General features: G+C 41.8%; 1 protein-coding gene across 2 annotated transcripts in view; it reads right to left on the minus strand.

Moving 5' to 3' along the window:
* PLXNB2 (plexin B2) overlaps nucleotides 1–17,450 on the minus strand; it is a 358,989-nt gene that overhangs the window by 86,104 nt on the left and 255,435 nt on the right. For both annotated transcript variants that reach the window (XM_032769366.2, XM_032769365.2), the window contains exons 4-7: nucleotides 13,556–14,672; nucleotides 11,617–11,799; nucleotides 10,257–10,379; nucleotides 5,807–5,907 (exon numbers count right to left, since the gene is read on the minus strand). In XM_032769366.2, coding sequence (XP_032625257.1) covers nucleotides 5,807–5,907; nucleotides 10,257–10,379; nucleotides 11,617–11,799; nucleotides 13,556–14,672 — 1,524 coding nt within the window. The remainder of the gene's footprint in view (nucleotides 1–5,806; nucleotides 5,908–10,256; nucleotides 10,380–11,616; nucleotides 11,800–13,555; nucleotides 14,673–17,450) is intronic.

Here is a 17,450-nt window from a genome sequence, read left to right on the forward strand (position 1 = left end):
CGAACAATCAAAATGCTTACTAAAGTCTAGGTATACCAATCCACTACTTCTCCCTTATCCACAAGGCTCGTTATCCTATTCAAGAAACGCTATCAGATTTGGTTTGACCACGATTTGTTCTTTACAAATCCATGCTGGCTATTCCCTATTACCTTACCACCTTCCAAGTTTTGCAGATGATTTCTTTATTCTTGCTCATTATCTTCCCTGGCACAGAATTACAACTAACTGGTCTGTTAGTTTCTGGTTGTTTTTATTCCCTTTTTATTAGATGGGCACTATATTTTCCCTTTTCCAGTTTTCTGAGTCTTCTGTCTCCTGACTTTTCAAGAAATAGCTAGAGGCTCAGATACCTCCTCTATTAACTCTTGAGTATTCTAGGATGCATTTTCATCGGCCCTGGTGCTTGCAGACATCTAACTTTTCTAAGTGATTTTTAACTTGCTCTTTTTTTAATTTTATCTTCTAAACCTACCCCCTTCCCATAAGCATTCACTATGTTAGACATTCCTTCAGACTTCTCAGTGAAGACTGAAACAAAGAAGTGGCTCCCAGTTTGCCAGCCCTCCTAGCCAATGTAATAGCAACAAGGAAAGTGACTTTCATGGACAGGAGAGACAGCAATCAGGAGGTCATAGGTTCGAGGGAGTGGTCGTCAATGAGGAGAGGACTAGGTTAATGTCCCATTGGAGGGCAATAGGCTGAGTGGGAGGGTATTTTCACAGAAGGCCCTTCCAGAATTGTACAGTTAACAGGCGGGTAAAAATGGAATGTCCATCCGCAGGTGGATGAAAAGCACTAGAACTGAGGGCAAGTCCCAAGTTCTTCAGATAGAGGAAATATTACAAGAGTAGCAGGATGCCCACAGTTTCAGGGACAAGGCCCTGTCGTGCAGCCCAGGAAGTAAAATACATCTATTTGGCTTGATACAAGTGTCTTGTGGAGTCTTTCCTGCTCCTTGAAAGGACATCTTGAACTGCCAGAGAGCATTCCTGTGCTAGTGGAGGCGTCCATCCAAAAACCAAGCAGTCAATGGAAGCGTGTGTGGGTTGGGGTGTTTGAGGCTGCTGTTGTGTTGAGTCAGTAGCTTTATGAACATCCGAAGTGTGAATGGAGGGTGCTTTGACATGCAGAGGAGAAGCGGGAGCCAGAACTAGCAAGACCAGAAGAGAGTAATCAAGATAGTTGTTGTTTTCTCTCGCCTGATCTTGAGGATTACTCGTGGTAGGAGAAGTAAGCAGGGGAAGGCATAGTTCACCCAGTCTGACCAATCGATGAATAGGGCATCCCCCTTTGAGCGAGTTCAATTCCTCCCCTTGAACAATATTGGGTGCATTTTGTGGTGTTGTGGGATGCCAAAAGATCCCTCACTAGGGGGTCCCCACCGACCAAAGATGTCAGTGGTTACCAAGTCATGCAATTCCCATTCACGGTCAGTTGCAAAGTTTCTGCTGAGACTATCGGAAATCATGTTCTGGGTGACCGTTCGGTAGGCGACTGTCAAAAGGATATGCTGTTGAAACTAACTCCCAGGGAGGAGAGGACTAGAAGCAGCTGTGATGTTGGTTCCTAGGCCTTTTCTTTGGACTGTGCTGCTATCAGCCAGTCATCTAGATAGGGAAAAACGAGGATACTCAGACGTTTGAGATGAGCTGCCATGACCAAGAAAACTTTTGTGAACACTTGTGGGGCAGTGTTAAGTTTGAATGGGAGAATGCTCTATTAAAGATGTTGAGGTCTCACCTTGAACCTCAGGAACTTTGTGTGTGTCAGGTGTATATCTCGATATGGAAGTAGGCGTCCTGCATATCGAGAGTTGTAAACCACATGCCTCTTTCTGGGGAGGGAATGATTGTTGCAAGAGTGACCAAGTGTAATCTTGGTTTGGAAACTGAATGGTTGAGATGTCGAGATTAAATGTTGGTCTTCATCCTCCACTCTTTTTGGGTACTAAGACATAGCTCAAGTAGAACCCTGTTCCCTGAAAGGGGTCTGGGATTAGCTCCACAGCTCCCCTCAGTGTTCTGTGTTTGGACTGAGGTGGAGGGTGAGACGGGGGCATCGCTGTAAACTTTAGGATGCAGCTGCTCTGAATAATATCTAGGACTCACTTGTCCATTGTTATGGTTTTCTATGCTGGTAGACACCCCCGAAGGAGATAGGCAGGGTGTACAGAGACTGGTTGACCGCTCTCGAAGGACACTCAGAAATACCGCTTATAAAACGAATGGGTGTGTTGCATGGATGACTGAGCAGTCGATATAGGCAGATGGGGTCTGTGTACCTTAGGGCATTTTGATTGTGGTTGAGTGGTAGAACTTCCTCTTGATGCTGGTGTGTAGCTACCCAAAGCTCTGAAAGTGGCTCTAGAGTCCTTTAGGGAGTGCTGCGTCTCATCTGACTTCTAATTGAAGAGATGCGATTCGTTGAATGAAAGGTCCTCTACAATCCTCTGTATCAGAGGGGTAGCCGTGTTAGTCTGGATCTGTAAAAGCAGCAAAGAATCCAGTAGCACCTTATAGACTAACAGATGTTTTGGAGCATGAGCTTTCGTGGGTGAATATCCACTTCGTCAGATGCATGCATGGAATTCCAGGGGTCAGGTTTATATTGCTAGAAGGTAGAGATAACAAGTTAGTTCAATCAGAGAGGATGAGGCCCCTGTTTCCAGTGTTGAGTGCAATAGCCAAGGAGGAGAACTGCTTTTGTAGTTGCAACCATCATTGTCTTTTTTTAATCCGAGCAGCTGATGTCCAATTTGCAGATGAACGCAGCTCAGCAGTTTCTCTTTGAAGTTTGGTCCTGAACAGTTTTTTTTGCTGCAGGATGGCCACCCTTAAGTCTGCCTATAGTGTGGCCAGGGAGGTTGAAATTGCTGTCTCCTACAGGTTTTTGTATTGCCATTCCTAACATCTGATGTGTGATTCCATTTATCCTTTCCGTCGAATACTGTTCCGTTTGGCTGATGTACATAGCAGAGGGGCATTTGCTTGGCCTATGATGGCGTATATTACATTGGTGACGTGCGGTGAATGAACCGGTGATGGTGTGGCTTGATCTGGTTAGGTTCCTGCGGTGGTTCGCTGCGTGTAGATATGTGGGCAAGTTTGGCATCGAGGTTTGTTGCATGGATTGGTTCTGAGTAGCAGTACTATGGTGCGGTGTGCAGTTACTGGTGAGAATATGTTTCAGGTTGGCAAGTTGTCTGTGGGCGAGGACTGGCCTGCCACCCCAGGCCTGTGAAAGTGTGGGATCATTGTCCAGGATGGGTTGTAGATCCCTGATGATGCGTTGGAGGGGTTTTAGCTGGGGACTGTATGTGATGGCCAGGGAGTCCTGTTGGTTTCTCTCTTTCTCTACACTTCCCTAGGGAAGCCAGAGGAGTGTAACCAGGATTCCCTCCTCATGAGAATATCCATTGCCCAGACATGGGAAGCCATGTCTGCAGAGTCCACTGCGGTCTGTAGCATGGACATGGTGAATAACTTGCCTTATTGCAAAACTGCCTGGAATCGATTGTAATCCTGTGAGGGCAGCTTGTCTGCTAACACAGTCAATCGCCCATAGTAAATAAAATATTTGTTCATCAGGGCTAAGTAATTTGAAATATGAAATTCGAGCCCTGCCGAGGAGACCTTTCTGCCCATGAGGTCTAGCCTCTTAGCCTCTATGTTGGATGGGGTGGAACGGGGGTGTTGCTGCCTGAATTTTCTGACACTGCCTGGATGACCAATGAGTTCGAAGGAGTATGAGAGAATAGGAACTCTGACCCCTTGGGGGGATTGTGGGAGGAGACATAATACATTGTCTTAGCCCCTTTCAAGGTGTTTTTTTCACATGGCCAGGGTGCATGCTGGTTGGAGGATGGTGTCATTGATAGGTAGGGCCACCCTCACTGATACTGACGTGTGCAACATGTCAAGCAGCTGATGTTGACTTCTGTACTTCATTGAGTGGATCCCTAGCGTGTTGGCTATTCTCCGCAGCAGTTCCTGGAACTGTCAATAGTCATCCAGTGGGGAGAAGGGGACTGAAGAGGCGGCCATGTCTGGAGAAGATGAGGGATGCCTCTCCGGATTCGCTGGTACCATCAGAGTTGAACTAATCAGTGCACCGTCCAACGCTATATCGGAGTGCCTACCCGACTACGGTTGTGAACGATGGGAAGCAGACCTGTTCAAAGGGTGAATTTTGGGGCCACAAGCTCCAGTATGGCCAATCTGGTTGACCCTGCTGTTGACTGACCCATAGCCTGTAATCACAGAGCCAGATACCAGCTCTGCGAGAAAGGCAAGATGGAGAACTGCCACAGTGCCATCAAAACCTTCCGGCAGTCGTGCTTCCGAAACAGAATCAGTGGACTGTGTCAAGACATCCATATCATCTGAATCAGAGGAGTTGGAAACCTCTCCAAATGATGGCGCCTTCAGAAACACTAGAACGGGAGGTGGTGGGAAGAAGTGGAGGACAAATCACTGCAAGCTGGTGATCAGATAAGGGCATGGGGAGCCCACAGCCCTTCTGGTACAAACAAGTTGTGGGGACCCAGAGCACTTAAGAGTCTCCCAGGAGTCAATGGTCTGTTCTGTGGGAGGAGCTGGCACCAGTAACTGCACCTGTTTGGAGACTGACTGCTCCTGTGGCATGGATGGAGCTGGAGGAGTTGCAGGACCCATAATCAGTACCGATGGATCCGGTGATCGGTGTGACAGTTTTTTGGTCTTGTGAGTCTTGGAACGCTTGGTCTCTCTGTGGCTGGAACTCATGGATAGTGCCAAGTCTTTCTTAGGCTTGGAAGATGATATATTGCCATGCTTATGTGCATGCTTCCTTGGTTCACAGCTAGGCCTTCGCACTGGTACCGGTGGAGCCCAATGGAGGGTCCACAGTAGAGAGAGGGCTTTTCACCTGTTCAGGCCGATGTACTGGGGGGTTCCATGGCCAGGATCCAATGCCAGTTCTAAGGCAAACTCCATGATGTGTTTTCTGAGGTGGAGAGCCCAGTTTTCTTGAGTATGGGTAGAGAAAGAGAGGCAGATACTGGATTTGGATGCAATGTGGGATTCCCCCAAGCAGTACAAACAGTGCTGGTGCTCATCGCAGATGGAAAAGTAGCAGGGAGCACAGATTTTGAACCCATAAATAATTTTCTTCAGCATAATCTAGTACCTAAACCTGGGTACTGGATGGGGTGGGGTGGGAGGGAAGTTTGGCTGGAAACCCTGCCAAATCGGCATCCCAAGTCCTAAATCTACTATGCAGAAGGAAAAATCTAACAAAAAACACAGAACAAAATAATAAATCTAAACTATTAACAGTACTAACAGTCTTCTTGTGAAGTTTTGGCAAGTGCATCACAAGAAGATAGAATAGAAGCTCTGACTGGGACCATGTGAAGATGAGAAGGAACTGGAGATGCCAGCCACCCACTGTGTCCTTTATTGCCTCAGGAAAGGCCATGAGGCAGCACAGGCACATAGTCCCTATTGTATTTCACTGAGGGTTATCACTCAAAGAAGAATACATATTTCTGATTATTAATTTAGTTACCTACATAGATAAGTCAGTCAAGTGTCAGTTCCTATGCTCCTGTGATTAGCTGTGAGCTCAGCACACAATCCCTCGCACTATAAAGCAATTAATAATAAAAACTGTGCTTGACTGGATTTATATTTTATGGGTCTTAGCAGTTCTTTTTCTTGCTGTCTTATTTGCTTGCCTGTTACACCCAGCCATATAAGGACTTTCTCTATGAACAGTGTCAACCCACCCCATACACCACCTGCAAAATATCAACAATACTTACTTCCCCTCTATTACACACCAGCCACAATAAGGATCCTGTGCTTGAGTACACAGCATACAGTCTGAGTAACTAGCACATTCCTGGACAGGAAGACGAAACACCTGGAGAATGAAGATGAAAAAACCCAAAGACAATATGAACAAAGAAAATAAGGATCAATTTACGTCAGCTTCATTTCCGAAGAAAATACACCACTTGGTTTCACCATGGCCACATAGAGACGTATCAATCACTTCCCTAATCCTTGACTTGTTGACTCTGTGACTGGAGCCCAATTTCACATTTTTTTCTGCTCTATTGCATTGCAAGTCATCTAATTTTCTGTCCAGTATAATGTGTTGCATAGTCAACATGTAATTTAGCTTTTGCTGAAATGAACCTTTCCATCATTTTTCCCAGATTAGGCAGGTGCCTTCTGGAAATCCCCATTACAATGACTACAGCAGGGCAGAAACGTTAGACGCTGCACAAATGGCTTTCCACTTCACAAAGAATAGCTGCTGTAGGATGGGCATTTCCACATGTCTAACTTTGAACTGACTGGCAAACACAGCCATTCCAGTTCTCTTTATGACTAGAATACCCTTCCATTTTAGTTGGTGCTGTCACCCAGTGCTTGGAAATGCATCCAGAAGTGTTATTTCTATCTGGCAGCAGTTCAGCATGTTCAAAAGCATGAAAATTTTGGAATGTCCAGAAGTATCTCAGTTCTCTATTCATATCCCTTGTTGCCACACAACAAATTCAAGTGGAAAAATGGAAATAAGCAATGTAAAACTATCAAACAAAGCAGTAGGGGAGAAAATAGCAACCATGCTACTCATACTTCCAGCAACCACACTGCCTCTGCTTTTGATTTCCTGTAGCGATAGGTGTAAATAACCTTGTTTCCTTTTTTTTTTTTAAAAAAAAATATTATGCTGTTGAAATTGCACAAAAGCTCTTGATGGAAATGGGACAGTCTCCTTTCTGCTGACCATTAAGATTTACTTCTGAAGACTATAAAAACTTTTTGGCAATCATAACTCAAGCTTTTTCTCTCTCTTTTTTTAAACCAACTGGCAGATAGCTAAAAAATTACTCTAAAAATCCAAAACAGGGTTCTTATTCTGCATATTAGCAGAGACCGAGATATGGGTCAATTAAAAAAAGCTTCAGCATCTGACAGTTCCCATCTATTGAGATGTGTCCTTGTCCCCATTTTTTCTTTTTCATACTGTTTTTTCATTTAATTTTTACTTAACTGGAGTTCAGATCCTGGAATACGCTCTCACTGATTGGTACTACAGTCATGAGTAACATAATATTAAAAGGGATGATACTCTCGCTCTCCCTTATGACAAAGTATTTGTTTCATAATCCTGGCAGGCAGGAACAAGTCCTAAGAGATATTATATTGTCTCTACAAGTTTGATGTAAATTTAATGGATTAAAAAAATAGCTGCTCCGTTTAGATTGTGAGATTCAGCATTAAAAGGCAAACAAACACTCATTTTACAGATTTTCTGACACTTCTAATCAAAGAGATTGGTAAAAGCTAAACAGGAAACAAGCCAAGAATAATGACATGTAACTGCCACAGGTGCTGTTTTATTCCCAATATAGGAGCTAGCTACCATGCCAAATTTGAGAGCCTACCACTTCTATACACTTTGAATAAACCAAATGGGTATGGCAGAAGTGATGCAGTCTTTTCCAACTTCCCAGTGAAGCTGCAGGGGACTTCTCCTGATCTCTGCATGAGCTCTGGGAATCAGGTGGGAGGGGGCTAGACTTTAAAAAAACAAAACAAAACATCTGCTCTGAACCACCCACTGCTTATTTACACAACAGAGGAAAACACTGAACAGATGGGAGGAGAAGTGAATCAGGAAAGCAGGAAACACTTTCACTCTGACTTTAATCTTTGTTTGCTTCTTTACCATCTTTCCACCAGTTCTAAAGTTTTAAATTAGATACACCAAAATATCTTCCAGCACAACACTACCTAGTATGCCTGCCTTCACCCTGCTGTAATGTCCCTGCTGGGGTAACCACATAAGACCCAGCACATGTTCTCTGAGTGACAAGGTTCACTGCATCTGACAGTTACTGTTTAGCACTGAGTACCTGTATCAGCACAGATAGAGTCCTTAAGTTATTTACTTTAGTTTAACTTGGTCTTACATTTGCAACTCTGCACTAGATTCTCTGACATATCAATATCTGACCTCACATACACATGGTACACTAGGAATAGAAGTACAGTTTTCAACATTTGTTTTCCCTCCCTTCAATTTTGCTGTTTTTATTTCTTCATGCTCTTAAGACTTAGTCTCCATCAAGTTATGTAGCTACTAAAAGCAGGTGAGGGGGTTTGACTGTTCATTGTGATGAATGAAATTACTTTGCTTCCATCTTCCATATTTATACAGCACCTACTTTTAAACAACAATAGTGTTGAAGCAGAACACATGTTTTATGGAAGAAAACTAAGGCTAGGTCTATCCTTCAACAAGCAGTGTGCAATTTGCAGCTTGTGTAGATGTACCCACAGTAGTTGTAATCTAGCTAGTTTATTAAAAATAGCAGTGAGGACATGGCGATGTGGGCTGTACAAGCCTGCCTGGCTCCCTGGCTATGTTATCGCTTTGCTAGACTATACTGAAGCTGGTACCAACTGCATCCTCACTATTTTTAGTGAGACAGTTAGAAAAAAGTTAAAACAAACTCCAAATTAGAGTGCCCATTGGAGTGTAGACAGACAGATTCACAGCATTCAGAATTTGTAGTCTACACTACAATGGAATCTTCTGATTTGTTCAAATTGAAATGCCCTGTGGAGACAGTAATTGAGTTTTTGACAAGGGTTTCTCCAGAAACCAGGCAGGGACCCGACAGAACCTAGTCTACCATGCAGCTTTTGAAATCTGGTTGTTTTCCTGCCTCCTTGGCTGGCTGCTAGGGATGCCAGGGCTTTCTGATTTCATGGTTCTGGGTGGCCTGCCAGGTGGCCTGCCCCAGAGCCTGGGCACCTTTCCCTTTCACAGAGTAGTTTGAAATTTTGCAGGTTTGTTTTGAATCAAAATGGAACCAGATTTTGAAATATTGCAATCTTCTGAAAAACAACCACCTCTGTAGTATCTAGTGTACACAATACGTACTTTATCATTCATTGAACTGATTCATTTCCCCCTTATGGCATCTCATATTAAAGCCATTATTCTCAAGATAAGATTTTCACAGACACTCTCTTATCCCTCCCCACCACCGTAGTCCTTTTGTCACCCACCCAAAGTGCCCATCCTTCCCCATAGCAGTGGTGGCACAACACTTCACCTCAGCCTTCTGCCCATCATTAGTACCTTCGGAACATTTCTCACCTCCCACTCTACCAGATGTTAGTGACCAGCAAAAGTGTACAAGTGAACCAACATCTGTGTACAAGTGAACCAATATCTGTTGCTCCCAGGCTGGCTGCTCCAGCAACCACCAAGGGAGGGGGGAGGGGAGGCAGGTAGGCTGATTTAGTTGGTGTTGGCCCTGCTTTGAGCAGGGGATTGGACTAGATGACCTCCTGACGTCTCTTCCAACCCTAATGTTCTGTGATTCTAGTAGCCAGGTGCTGTGAAGGAGCTGCCAGAGATTTGGCATCCCTTCCTGCCCCCTATTGGTTCTCCCTTCTCTCTTATGGAGTGCAACCCTGCCAGACAAGAGGGGGGGAATCCCTTAACTTGGAACTGATGGTTCCCTCTATAATAAAGGCAGCTCCTCTACTGGTGACTGGATTCCTTGTGCCCCAAGCAGTACAGGGACTCCTGAAACATTTGGGGTATTGCCACCTTCAACTGTTCTAAAAACATGCATCTGGCCCCTGAAAATAATTTAAAAAAAATCTGGGTGTTTTTTAATTTACTGTTTTGTTTTTCAGCCTTTAAGGTGCCCTTGCTTCATGTTTTCAAGCTTCTCTGTACCTTGAGGACCAGAAACCCTTTTTTTTTAAATGAAAACTAATATTCTTGCATTCTCTTTTGACTCCAGCAGTTGGGACTTGGAGATCAAATATCCCGAGACTCACCATTAAAATCACAGAATTGTCAACACCAGGAATTTGGTTTACAACCACTGTCCTTGGTTTTACAGTCACCCACCTTCCACTTGCCCAGCTGCTCCTCCCTGCTGGCATGAATGAAGAGTAAAAAGGAGCTGAAGCAGGCAAAGGAAGGAGCAGACAGTAGCCACTTTATCTCTGCTCTGCCCTATGCTCTGAAACACATTTTTGCATTTGTTGACTACTAACTGTGCCCTTGTTAGCTGTAAAGGTACATATATAGACATAAATGGAGAGGTAGCTGAAATCTTACCAAATGTGAAGGCTCATGAGAATAATTGTGAATTATAAGAATCTTTTCAGATATAGTCGCACACCTCAAGTTTTATAGACACCTTCCCCAAAAGTAAGATACCGTACCTTGGTTGTGGTCATCACATACAGGTTCTCTTGGGTAGCATCAAGGACAAGGTCATTCTTTACAGGTTTGTCTATTTCTATGGGAACAGAGCTGTACTCATTTGTAGGAGTATTCAGGAACACCTATTTAATGAAAGACAGGTGCTTAATGCTGCTACTTTATTATTTCAATTTACTTTTAATGAAAATCCTGTGTTTGAGTCTCTCAAATGTGTATGTTTGGAGAAAACATTCTAATTTAACAAAACGTACTTCAAAAGCAGTAAACAGATCATGAGGCATGAAATGAAACCTCCCTCCATTCTATGTATTTCATACTTGTATTGATTTTTTAACCAACTTATATTATTTAGACCAGTCAGCTTAATAGAGTCTCTGCTTCATGCCTTTGTACCTGAAACACGTTCATGTTGGTTATTTACTCTTATATTATCCAATGGAGTTTACTACGAATTTCAAACTATATGATATATGTGGCTATCACTAACATTCAAGCAAAATAATTTTGCAGGGCTTCCTAACTTAAAATGATCCATAGCATTATATGTATGAATGAAGGCTCACCCCTCCCCCAAAACTCAACAACCTATAGTCACAATTTACAAAAGCCTTGTCTATAACCCTCATATTGCCTTTCAGATTTTTATAGTTAATGGAGGGCCAGATTCTTATAGGATGAGAATGGAGAATTACGGTCATAACAACTGTTCTTAAAGTAACTGGCCTTGAATGGAGATAAGACTAAAGATCTTTGCTGTGCTCACCATAAAAAGTGCTAATTAAATATATATGGTAGGCACACTATTTATTACCCTTACTAATGCCTTATGAATGAATGCAGTCTGAAATAGCCAAAACGTGATGACCTTTCTGTGCATGCTGCAAAAGCCATGCATTTGGCAGGACTCTGGGGGAAAGCTGAAGATGTACCTACGCGGGGTGGTAGGAAGAATTAAAAGGGATAGTTTCCTGCTTTGATTTATTGGCAGGACTAGTTCATTCACTGTTTGTATATGTTTTTGTGTGTGAGATGCAGGATGGTTATAATTTGCAACTGTACGTTTAATTGTTAGAGCACATAGTGCTGTTTGTGTTTCCTAACAGTTATTTTTTCTCCTTTTTCCCCCACTACTTTAAATGTCATATGTGTGATACTAAATAAAACAGCACATTGGAGAAGTATTTCAGAAATAGCCTATGTACTCTTTAAAATTAAGAATGGGAAGTGCAGAAAGAATCTACACCTGAAACTCTGCTTTACCTTTTAAAAAGTTAATTGTCTTTAACAGAGAACCATGCTACTGCCACAACTTGAAACATTTTAAACATGTTTTAGTCCTTTAAAAATGGGAAACATTACCTTAAGAATTCTACCATCTGAAGTTCCTAAAAATGCCACCGTATGCCCATTTTCCACTGTCACAGTAACTGCTGTTAGATTCATCCCCTTTTTCTGTAACAGCAGCTTCCCAACAATGTTATTTGTGCTTCCCAAAGGATATGGTAAGTGTTCAGAACCACAAGGGAAATTTTTGCTTGCACCCTAATAACGAATGGAGATATAGAATGATGTTAAACATTCAGATCAGTAACTCCTAACTCAGAGCACAATGCAACACTATCATCACAATATTACCCTACACAAGGATGATTAGTTGAGAATTGTAGCAGTTTCTGTATCTTTTTGAAGGACAGGAAGAAAAGCAGAAGCATGGCTCCTCTCCTTAGGACAACAGCAAAGTAGATTGATAATTACAACTGGTCCAATATATCCCACTTTATACGAGCTGTTTCAGATTGAAAAAAAACAAACAAACTAAACCTTTGTTCCTATTTCCTTAAGAAGATGTAAAAAGATATTAAAAACTAAGCAGTTTGTACAATAAAATAAATAGGCTTTAGGTATTTGTTGAACCATAAATACCCGCCATTTAAAAATGTGACTGATCTGTTCACACTATAAAATGGTATATTTAAACAGATTTTGCTTTATCAAGTTAGTGCTGTTGGCAGAAGAGGTACAGTATAGGCAGATTCTGTGCAAGCTTCCTCACATCATCCTGCCAATGCACTTTAACCCTGAGCTGGAGAGACTACCTTTAAAAGAAGGATTTTTTCCCCCCTCTATGACTGTTCATACATTAGCCTTCCTACTGAATCTGGTATCACAAGGTTGCCAGATAGTGATCTTTTTATCTTTAATCCACTCCTTCCCCTCCTTAAGTGATGCCAAGTCCTGGTCACCATGCAGAATTCCTAAATTTCATTCTCATTCTCACAAATCCGGACACCACAATAATCAATACCTCACTCAGTAGATTTTTTTGGCTTCCTAGGCAAACAAAGCTGCGAGTGTCGCAGAAGCATCACCCTAAACCCCAGGAGCAGGGGGAAAGGAGGAAGAGAATTTTTTGGCTAGCTAGACTGAAGTCTCTCCAGACAGTGAAGCAGTGTTATTGACAGGCTCTGAAAGAAAAGGGTAACCACCATTATACGGAAGTATTAGTGGCCAAAACATGGTGGTCATGCCCTGGACAGAAAAAATATGCAGACCTCCTTACGCTCAAAAATTAGAGTCCAGCTGAAAAACCAATATTAAAAACGCTGGAGCACCCAAACAACAACAGTCTCAAGGTTTTTAAATAGCATTTGAAAATTCATGGATTTTAAGGCTAGATGGGGGTGGGGGAAGGATAGCTCAGTGGTTTGAGCATTGGCCTACTAAACCCGGGTTGCAAGCTCAAACCTTGAGGGGGCCACTTAGGGATCTGGGGCAAAACCAGTACTTGGTCCTGCTAGTGAAGGCAGGGGGCTGGACTTGATGGTCCTTCAGGGTCCCTTCCAGTTCTATGAGATAGTGAATATAAATATATGGAGATATACCTATGATCATCTACAGCCTGATCTCATGCGTTACACCAGCTATGGAATTTCAACCAATAGTTTCTATATCAGAAGGAATACTTCCCTACTGCATAAAATAACTGTGTTGAGCACAATAGCTTGTGACTGAATTAAAATGAACCTTTCAGGAAAACATCCAACATCAATTTAAAGGCTCCAAGTGATAATGGCTTTACTACTTCTCTTTGGTGAGCTGTTCCAATGTCTAATTAATCTCTTCAAAAATTAGAATTGGAAATTAGATGCAATCAAACTTCCAGTCCAATGATCTGATTATGCCTTTGCCTGATATATCAAACAGCTACCCAGTATCAGATGCTTTATTAGATTTCCTAGTATTTTATTTCCCACCACAGTAAGTCTTAAACAGAACCTACAGTTGAGGTTCACATTACCTCTTGCCGTGTTCCACATGCCTGTGATCCTTCTGCTAAAAAAGGTTTATAAAACCTATCTTGCACAGTTTTAGTGTAGCATTCTTCCCGATATTCTTCCATTTTTTCATTGAGGTGTCTCAAGGAAAACATACACAGGGCTGATTTGAGAGAGCCACTGTCTTTGTTGAATTTGCTGAAGAGCGCAAGAAGCACTTTGTCACCTGATGGGACAGTACTATTCTCCTGTCCCTCTTGGGCTATGCTCTCAGCCAACTTTTCTCCTGGGGTTGTGACATAGACAGAATGACAGTGGTCATAAGTGTCATTAACATCTTGACAGCTTAAGTTCATTTCAAAGTAAGAATAGTAGTGGGCATCACGTTTGCACAGACGTGCAATTAGTGTTCTGTTACTAAGGGGCTGTTTCTCCTGCTGATTAAATATAAAATAAACATATTGATCATATTCAAAGACTGCCACAAACTGCTGTGTGTTTGAGGAGTGATATACTGACTTAATAGCTGTAGAGTCTGTATAGGTTTCAAAAATGTCTTTCCCATCCTCACTGTAAAGCTGCCTAGTGCTAATTATTATCCCATTATCATTTGGTCCATTCCCTTTTCCAACGAACAGCAGTCGTTTTTCGTCCAAGGAGGTGATTAGTCCCACAGTTGACACAGTCTCATCGTTGCTTGCCACAAAGGACTTTTCCCCACCACTATCAACATAATAGGTTACATTTTTTATGTTTTCCAGTTCCCTGATAGAACAGATTCCCTTAAAAAGGCTCCCACACACAATAACTTTTCTCTCTAGTTGATCCAGCAAAAGTAACTTGTTGGAATTGTTAGTCAGTGCTGCTTCACTGCACTGGCTTTCAATGGGAGGGGTGCACTTTTTGTTATCCTTTTTTGGACCCGTTTCTACAGACATCTGTTTCTTCAGGTCTTTTGTAAGTTGATGCAGGTAATTCACTGCTCCTAAATAGACAGTCCCGATATCATTATTCACTGCAAGGTGGTTTAACTCTGTGGGACTTTCAAAATGCAGTTTCTTAACCTTGAATCCACAGCTGACACAAAAACAGCTCAAAATGCTCAATGTCCAGATCCATAAAGCCATTTCTATGTAATACCTAGAAGGGAAAAAGAAAATGTAAAACATGGGGAAAATACAGTTTAACCTAACTTTAGTAACCTTAGTTTTAAAAATATTGATTTATAACCAAATAACCTCTGAGAATTACTGGGGTTTTCTGAAGAGTGTCATATGAGGTCAATTGTCTTGTGGGAAAATGTGATGGTGAGTTTGAGTATGGTCACATGACTGGTAATCCAAAGGCTATCAGTGAAGTCAGGATGTGTGGTAGGAAGGAGAAGAGATGCTGCTTTGGAAGGTTTCATGTTCTGTAAGTCCTTTTACTGGGCTTGTGAACATAAGCCAGGAGCTTCAGATAGATGCTGTCTAGTGTGAGATTTAATTTAGATAAAAATCTAAACAAATACAAAACTTAAGAATTCAGTCTTATTAAACAGTAGAATTGTGGGAGCTTTCAGAAAGTTTAAGTGGCAGCTAAAAATCATATGGCAACTTCTTTGAAAGTATAAAAAAGGATCAAACTTTTTATATATCCAGTAACTCTAAATGCAATATAACACAAAGGATTTAATTTTTCCATTACATATTAACAATGATCTTTCTAGCTAAAATGTTCACACTGAAAGTTACTGGATTTTATTGCTTCTGTGAGGCCCCTTCCAGACATTTGTTAGTTGAGGAGCTGGTGAGTTGGAGAAGGAAAGGAAAGAACTGGAATATCTGCATTATTCCAAAGAGCAATAATCTCTATCATGCCAGGAAAACCTTCTAACGGATTAAAAGTTATAGCAATCATGCTACATTGCTTGGGGGAAAAAAATAATCCATTAGCTTCATTACTTTTCAGTAAAGTAGATTGGTGTTTCAGCATATAGAAAATTAGCTACTATCCTGTTAAGTAGTTTATGAGCCCTCTAGTGGTGTGCACTGTGTTCTAGGTTCTAGAAACCATCCAGACTACCGATATCTAAATAGCTAGGCGTTGCTTGTTTGTAGACAGTAAACACAGTTATTTGGGACCCAATTCTGTCCATGTGATATCTTCATATTATTGCCGCTGTTAAAGAGCCAAAGCAAGTACACGTCTCATTTCAGAACTAGACTTTCAAGAGCTAGTTTTATCAATTCCTAACTGCATGAAAAGCATATGCCCTGTAGATACGTCCAGCTTATTTTCCAATAACTTTGAGAACTAGATATTTGTTACAGCAATTCCTAGGGTGCAGCCTCTTGGAAGCAAAAAGCCAAGCCACCTTTCTTAAGATGGTCTCCTGGGGGAGGGAACATCTGAGGACTATGTCTCTTTATTTTTAACCCCTCTTACTCTGTCTCTCCCTTTCCCCAGTCCACCTGCTTGCAACCCTGCTCTTGCAACCCATTTCTGCCTTAACAATGACTTGGGAAACAACTGTTTGTATGCACACTGGAACCTAGCCACCAGCCTGTCTGCCTGTTCAATGAATTCAAGCACACTACAGCTACAATGGAGCCTGAGGTGTTTCAGGGACAGCCTATACTCCATTGCTTATCACAGCACACAAATTTAGCAAGAGAGCAGAATGACAGATCACACTTGGGCAGTGTTGAAGCTCAGCACAGAGGCAGGAAGGGGGTGGGGATCTCTACAGCACGTAGGGAGGGACTGGGAAGTATTTTGGGACCCACAGAAGGTTAATCACGGAGAATCGCTCTGGGTGACTCTGGCGCCAATCTACATACAAGATGGCACCAACATAAAAAAAACCCTGGTTTTAATTTACACTCTGTTTATGAAAGTGCCAGTCTGTATGTGATTTTTATTTTGATTTAGCTTAAATGGTTTTAAAAAGGGTGAAAAAAGTAATTTAAGGCATTCTTAATCCAAAACAAGAGAGACTGCCCACACAGAGTCTTATATCAAAACAATAAAAAGCATGAATTAAAAACCAATGTAGGTAGTTGGTGACAGTTTGCACAGACAAGCCCCTAGTGCTTATATGTTAGCCCCTGCCGCCCCCCCCCCGCCCCTTGTTTAGCAGAGAGAGCAGAAAGCCAAACACAAAAAGGGTATGTAAATCTGGAAGGGAGGTATGGGGGACACTGGCAGAGCAAATGGGAGTGAGGGCAGTATTGTGAAGCTGAAGCACTCAGAAATCAAGAATCAGGCCCCAGAACGTCATGAGTGTCTTTAAAATCATGAGATTTAAAAAAATATATCTGGATTTTTGTATTTGCCTGCTTGTTTGCAATCCCTTAGTATTTACATTTTCAATCTTTTCTTCATAACCATGAGGGCAAGACACTAAAAATGAATTCTGACATTTCTCACATAAATTAAATATGTCTCCAGAATATGGAGCTTTAAGGAAAACCACAAAATATCATAATATTAACAAAAATAGTAAGAGTTGGCAATTTTGTGTGGGTTGCGTGGGTGAAGAGAAAAAGGGCATGATGAAACCATGAAGTGGAATCTACCTTCAAATCTTGCTTGGTGGCCAGTAACAAATCATTACCCCTATACTCATTAAGGGACTGATCCAAAACCCTGTGTCTTCACTGACCTTTCGATCAGGACTTCGACGTTTTAATGGAAGCTGCTGTACTTGTAGGAGTGCCAGCTGGTGTGCAGAATAAGCCCTAACTTTTAAATTTTCCTGTGATTACTGATGTGTGTCATAGTCTTAACACTCAACTTTGTTTCTTTAAATAAAATATCAAATTTTAATAGTATACAATCTGTCGTAACTATGTAAATTGCTTTTAGAATTGTCTTGAAACTTCTATTTCAAAAGCTAATTGCATTTGAACTTTTAAGTAGACCAGATGATTGACT

This window comes from Chelonoidis abingdonii, chromosome 1, assembly GCF_003597395.2.
Source record: "Chelonoidis abingdonii isolate Lonesome George chromosome 1, CheloAbing_2.0, whole genome shotgun sequence".
Lineage (NCBI taxonomy): Eukaryota > Metazoa > Chordata > Testudines > Testudinidae > Chelonoidis > Chelonoidis abingdonii.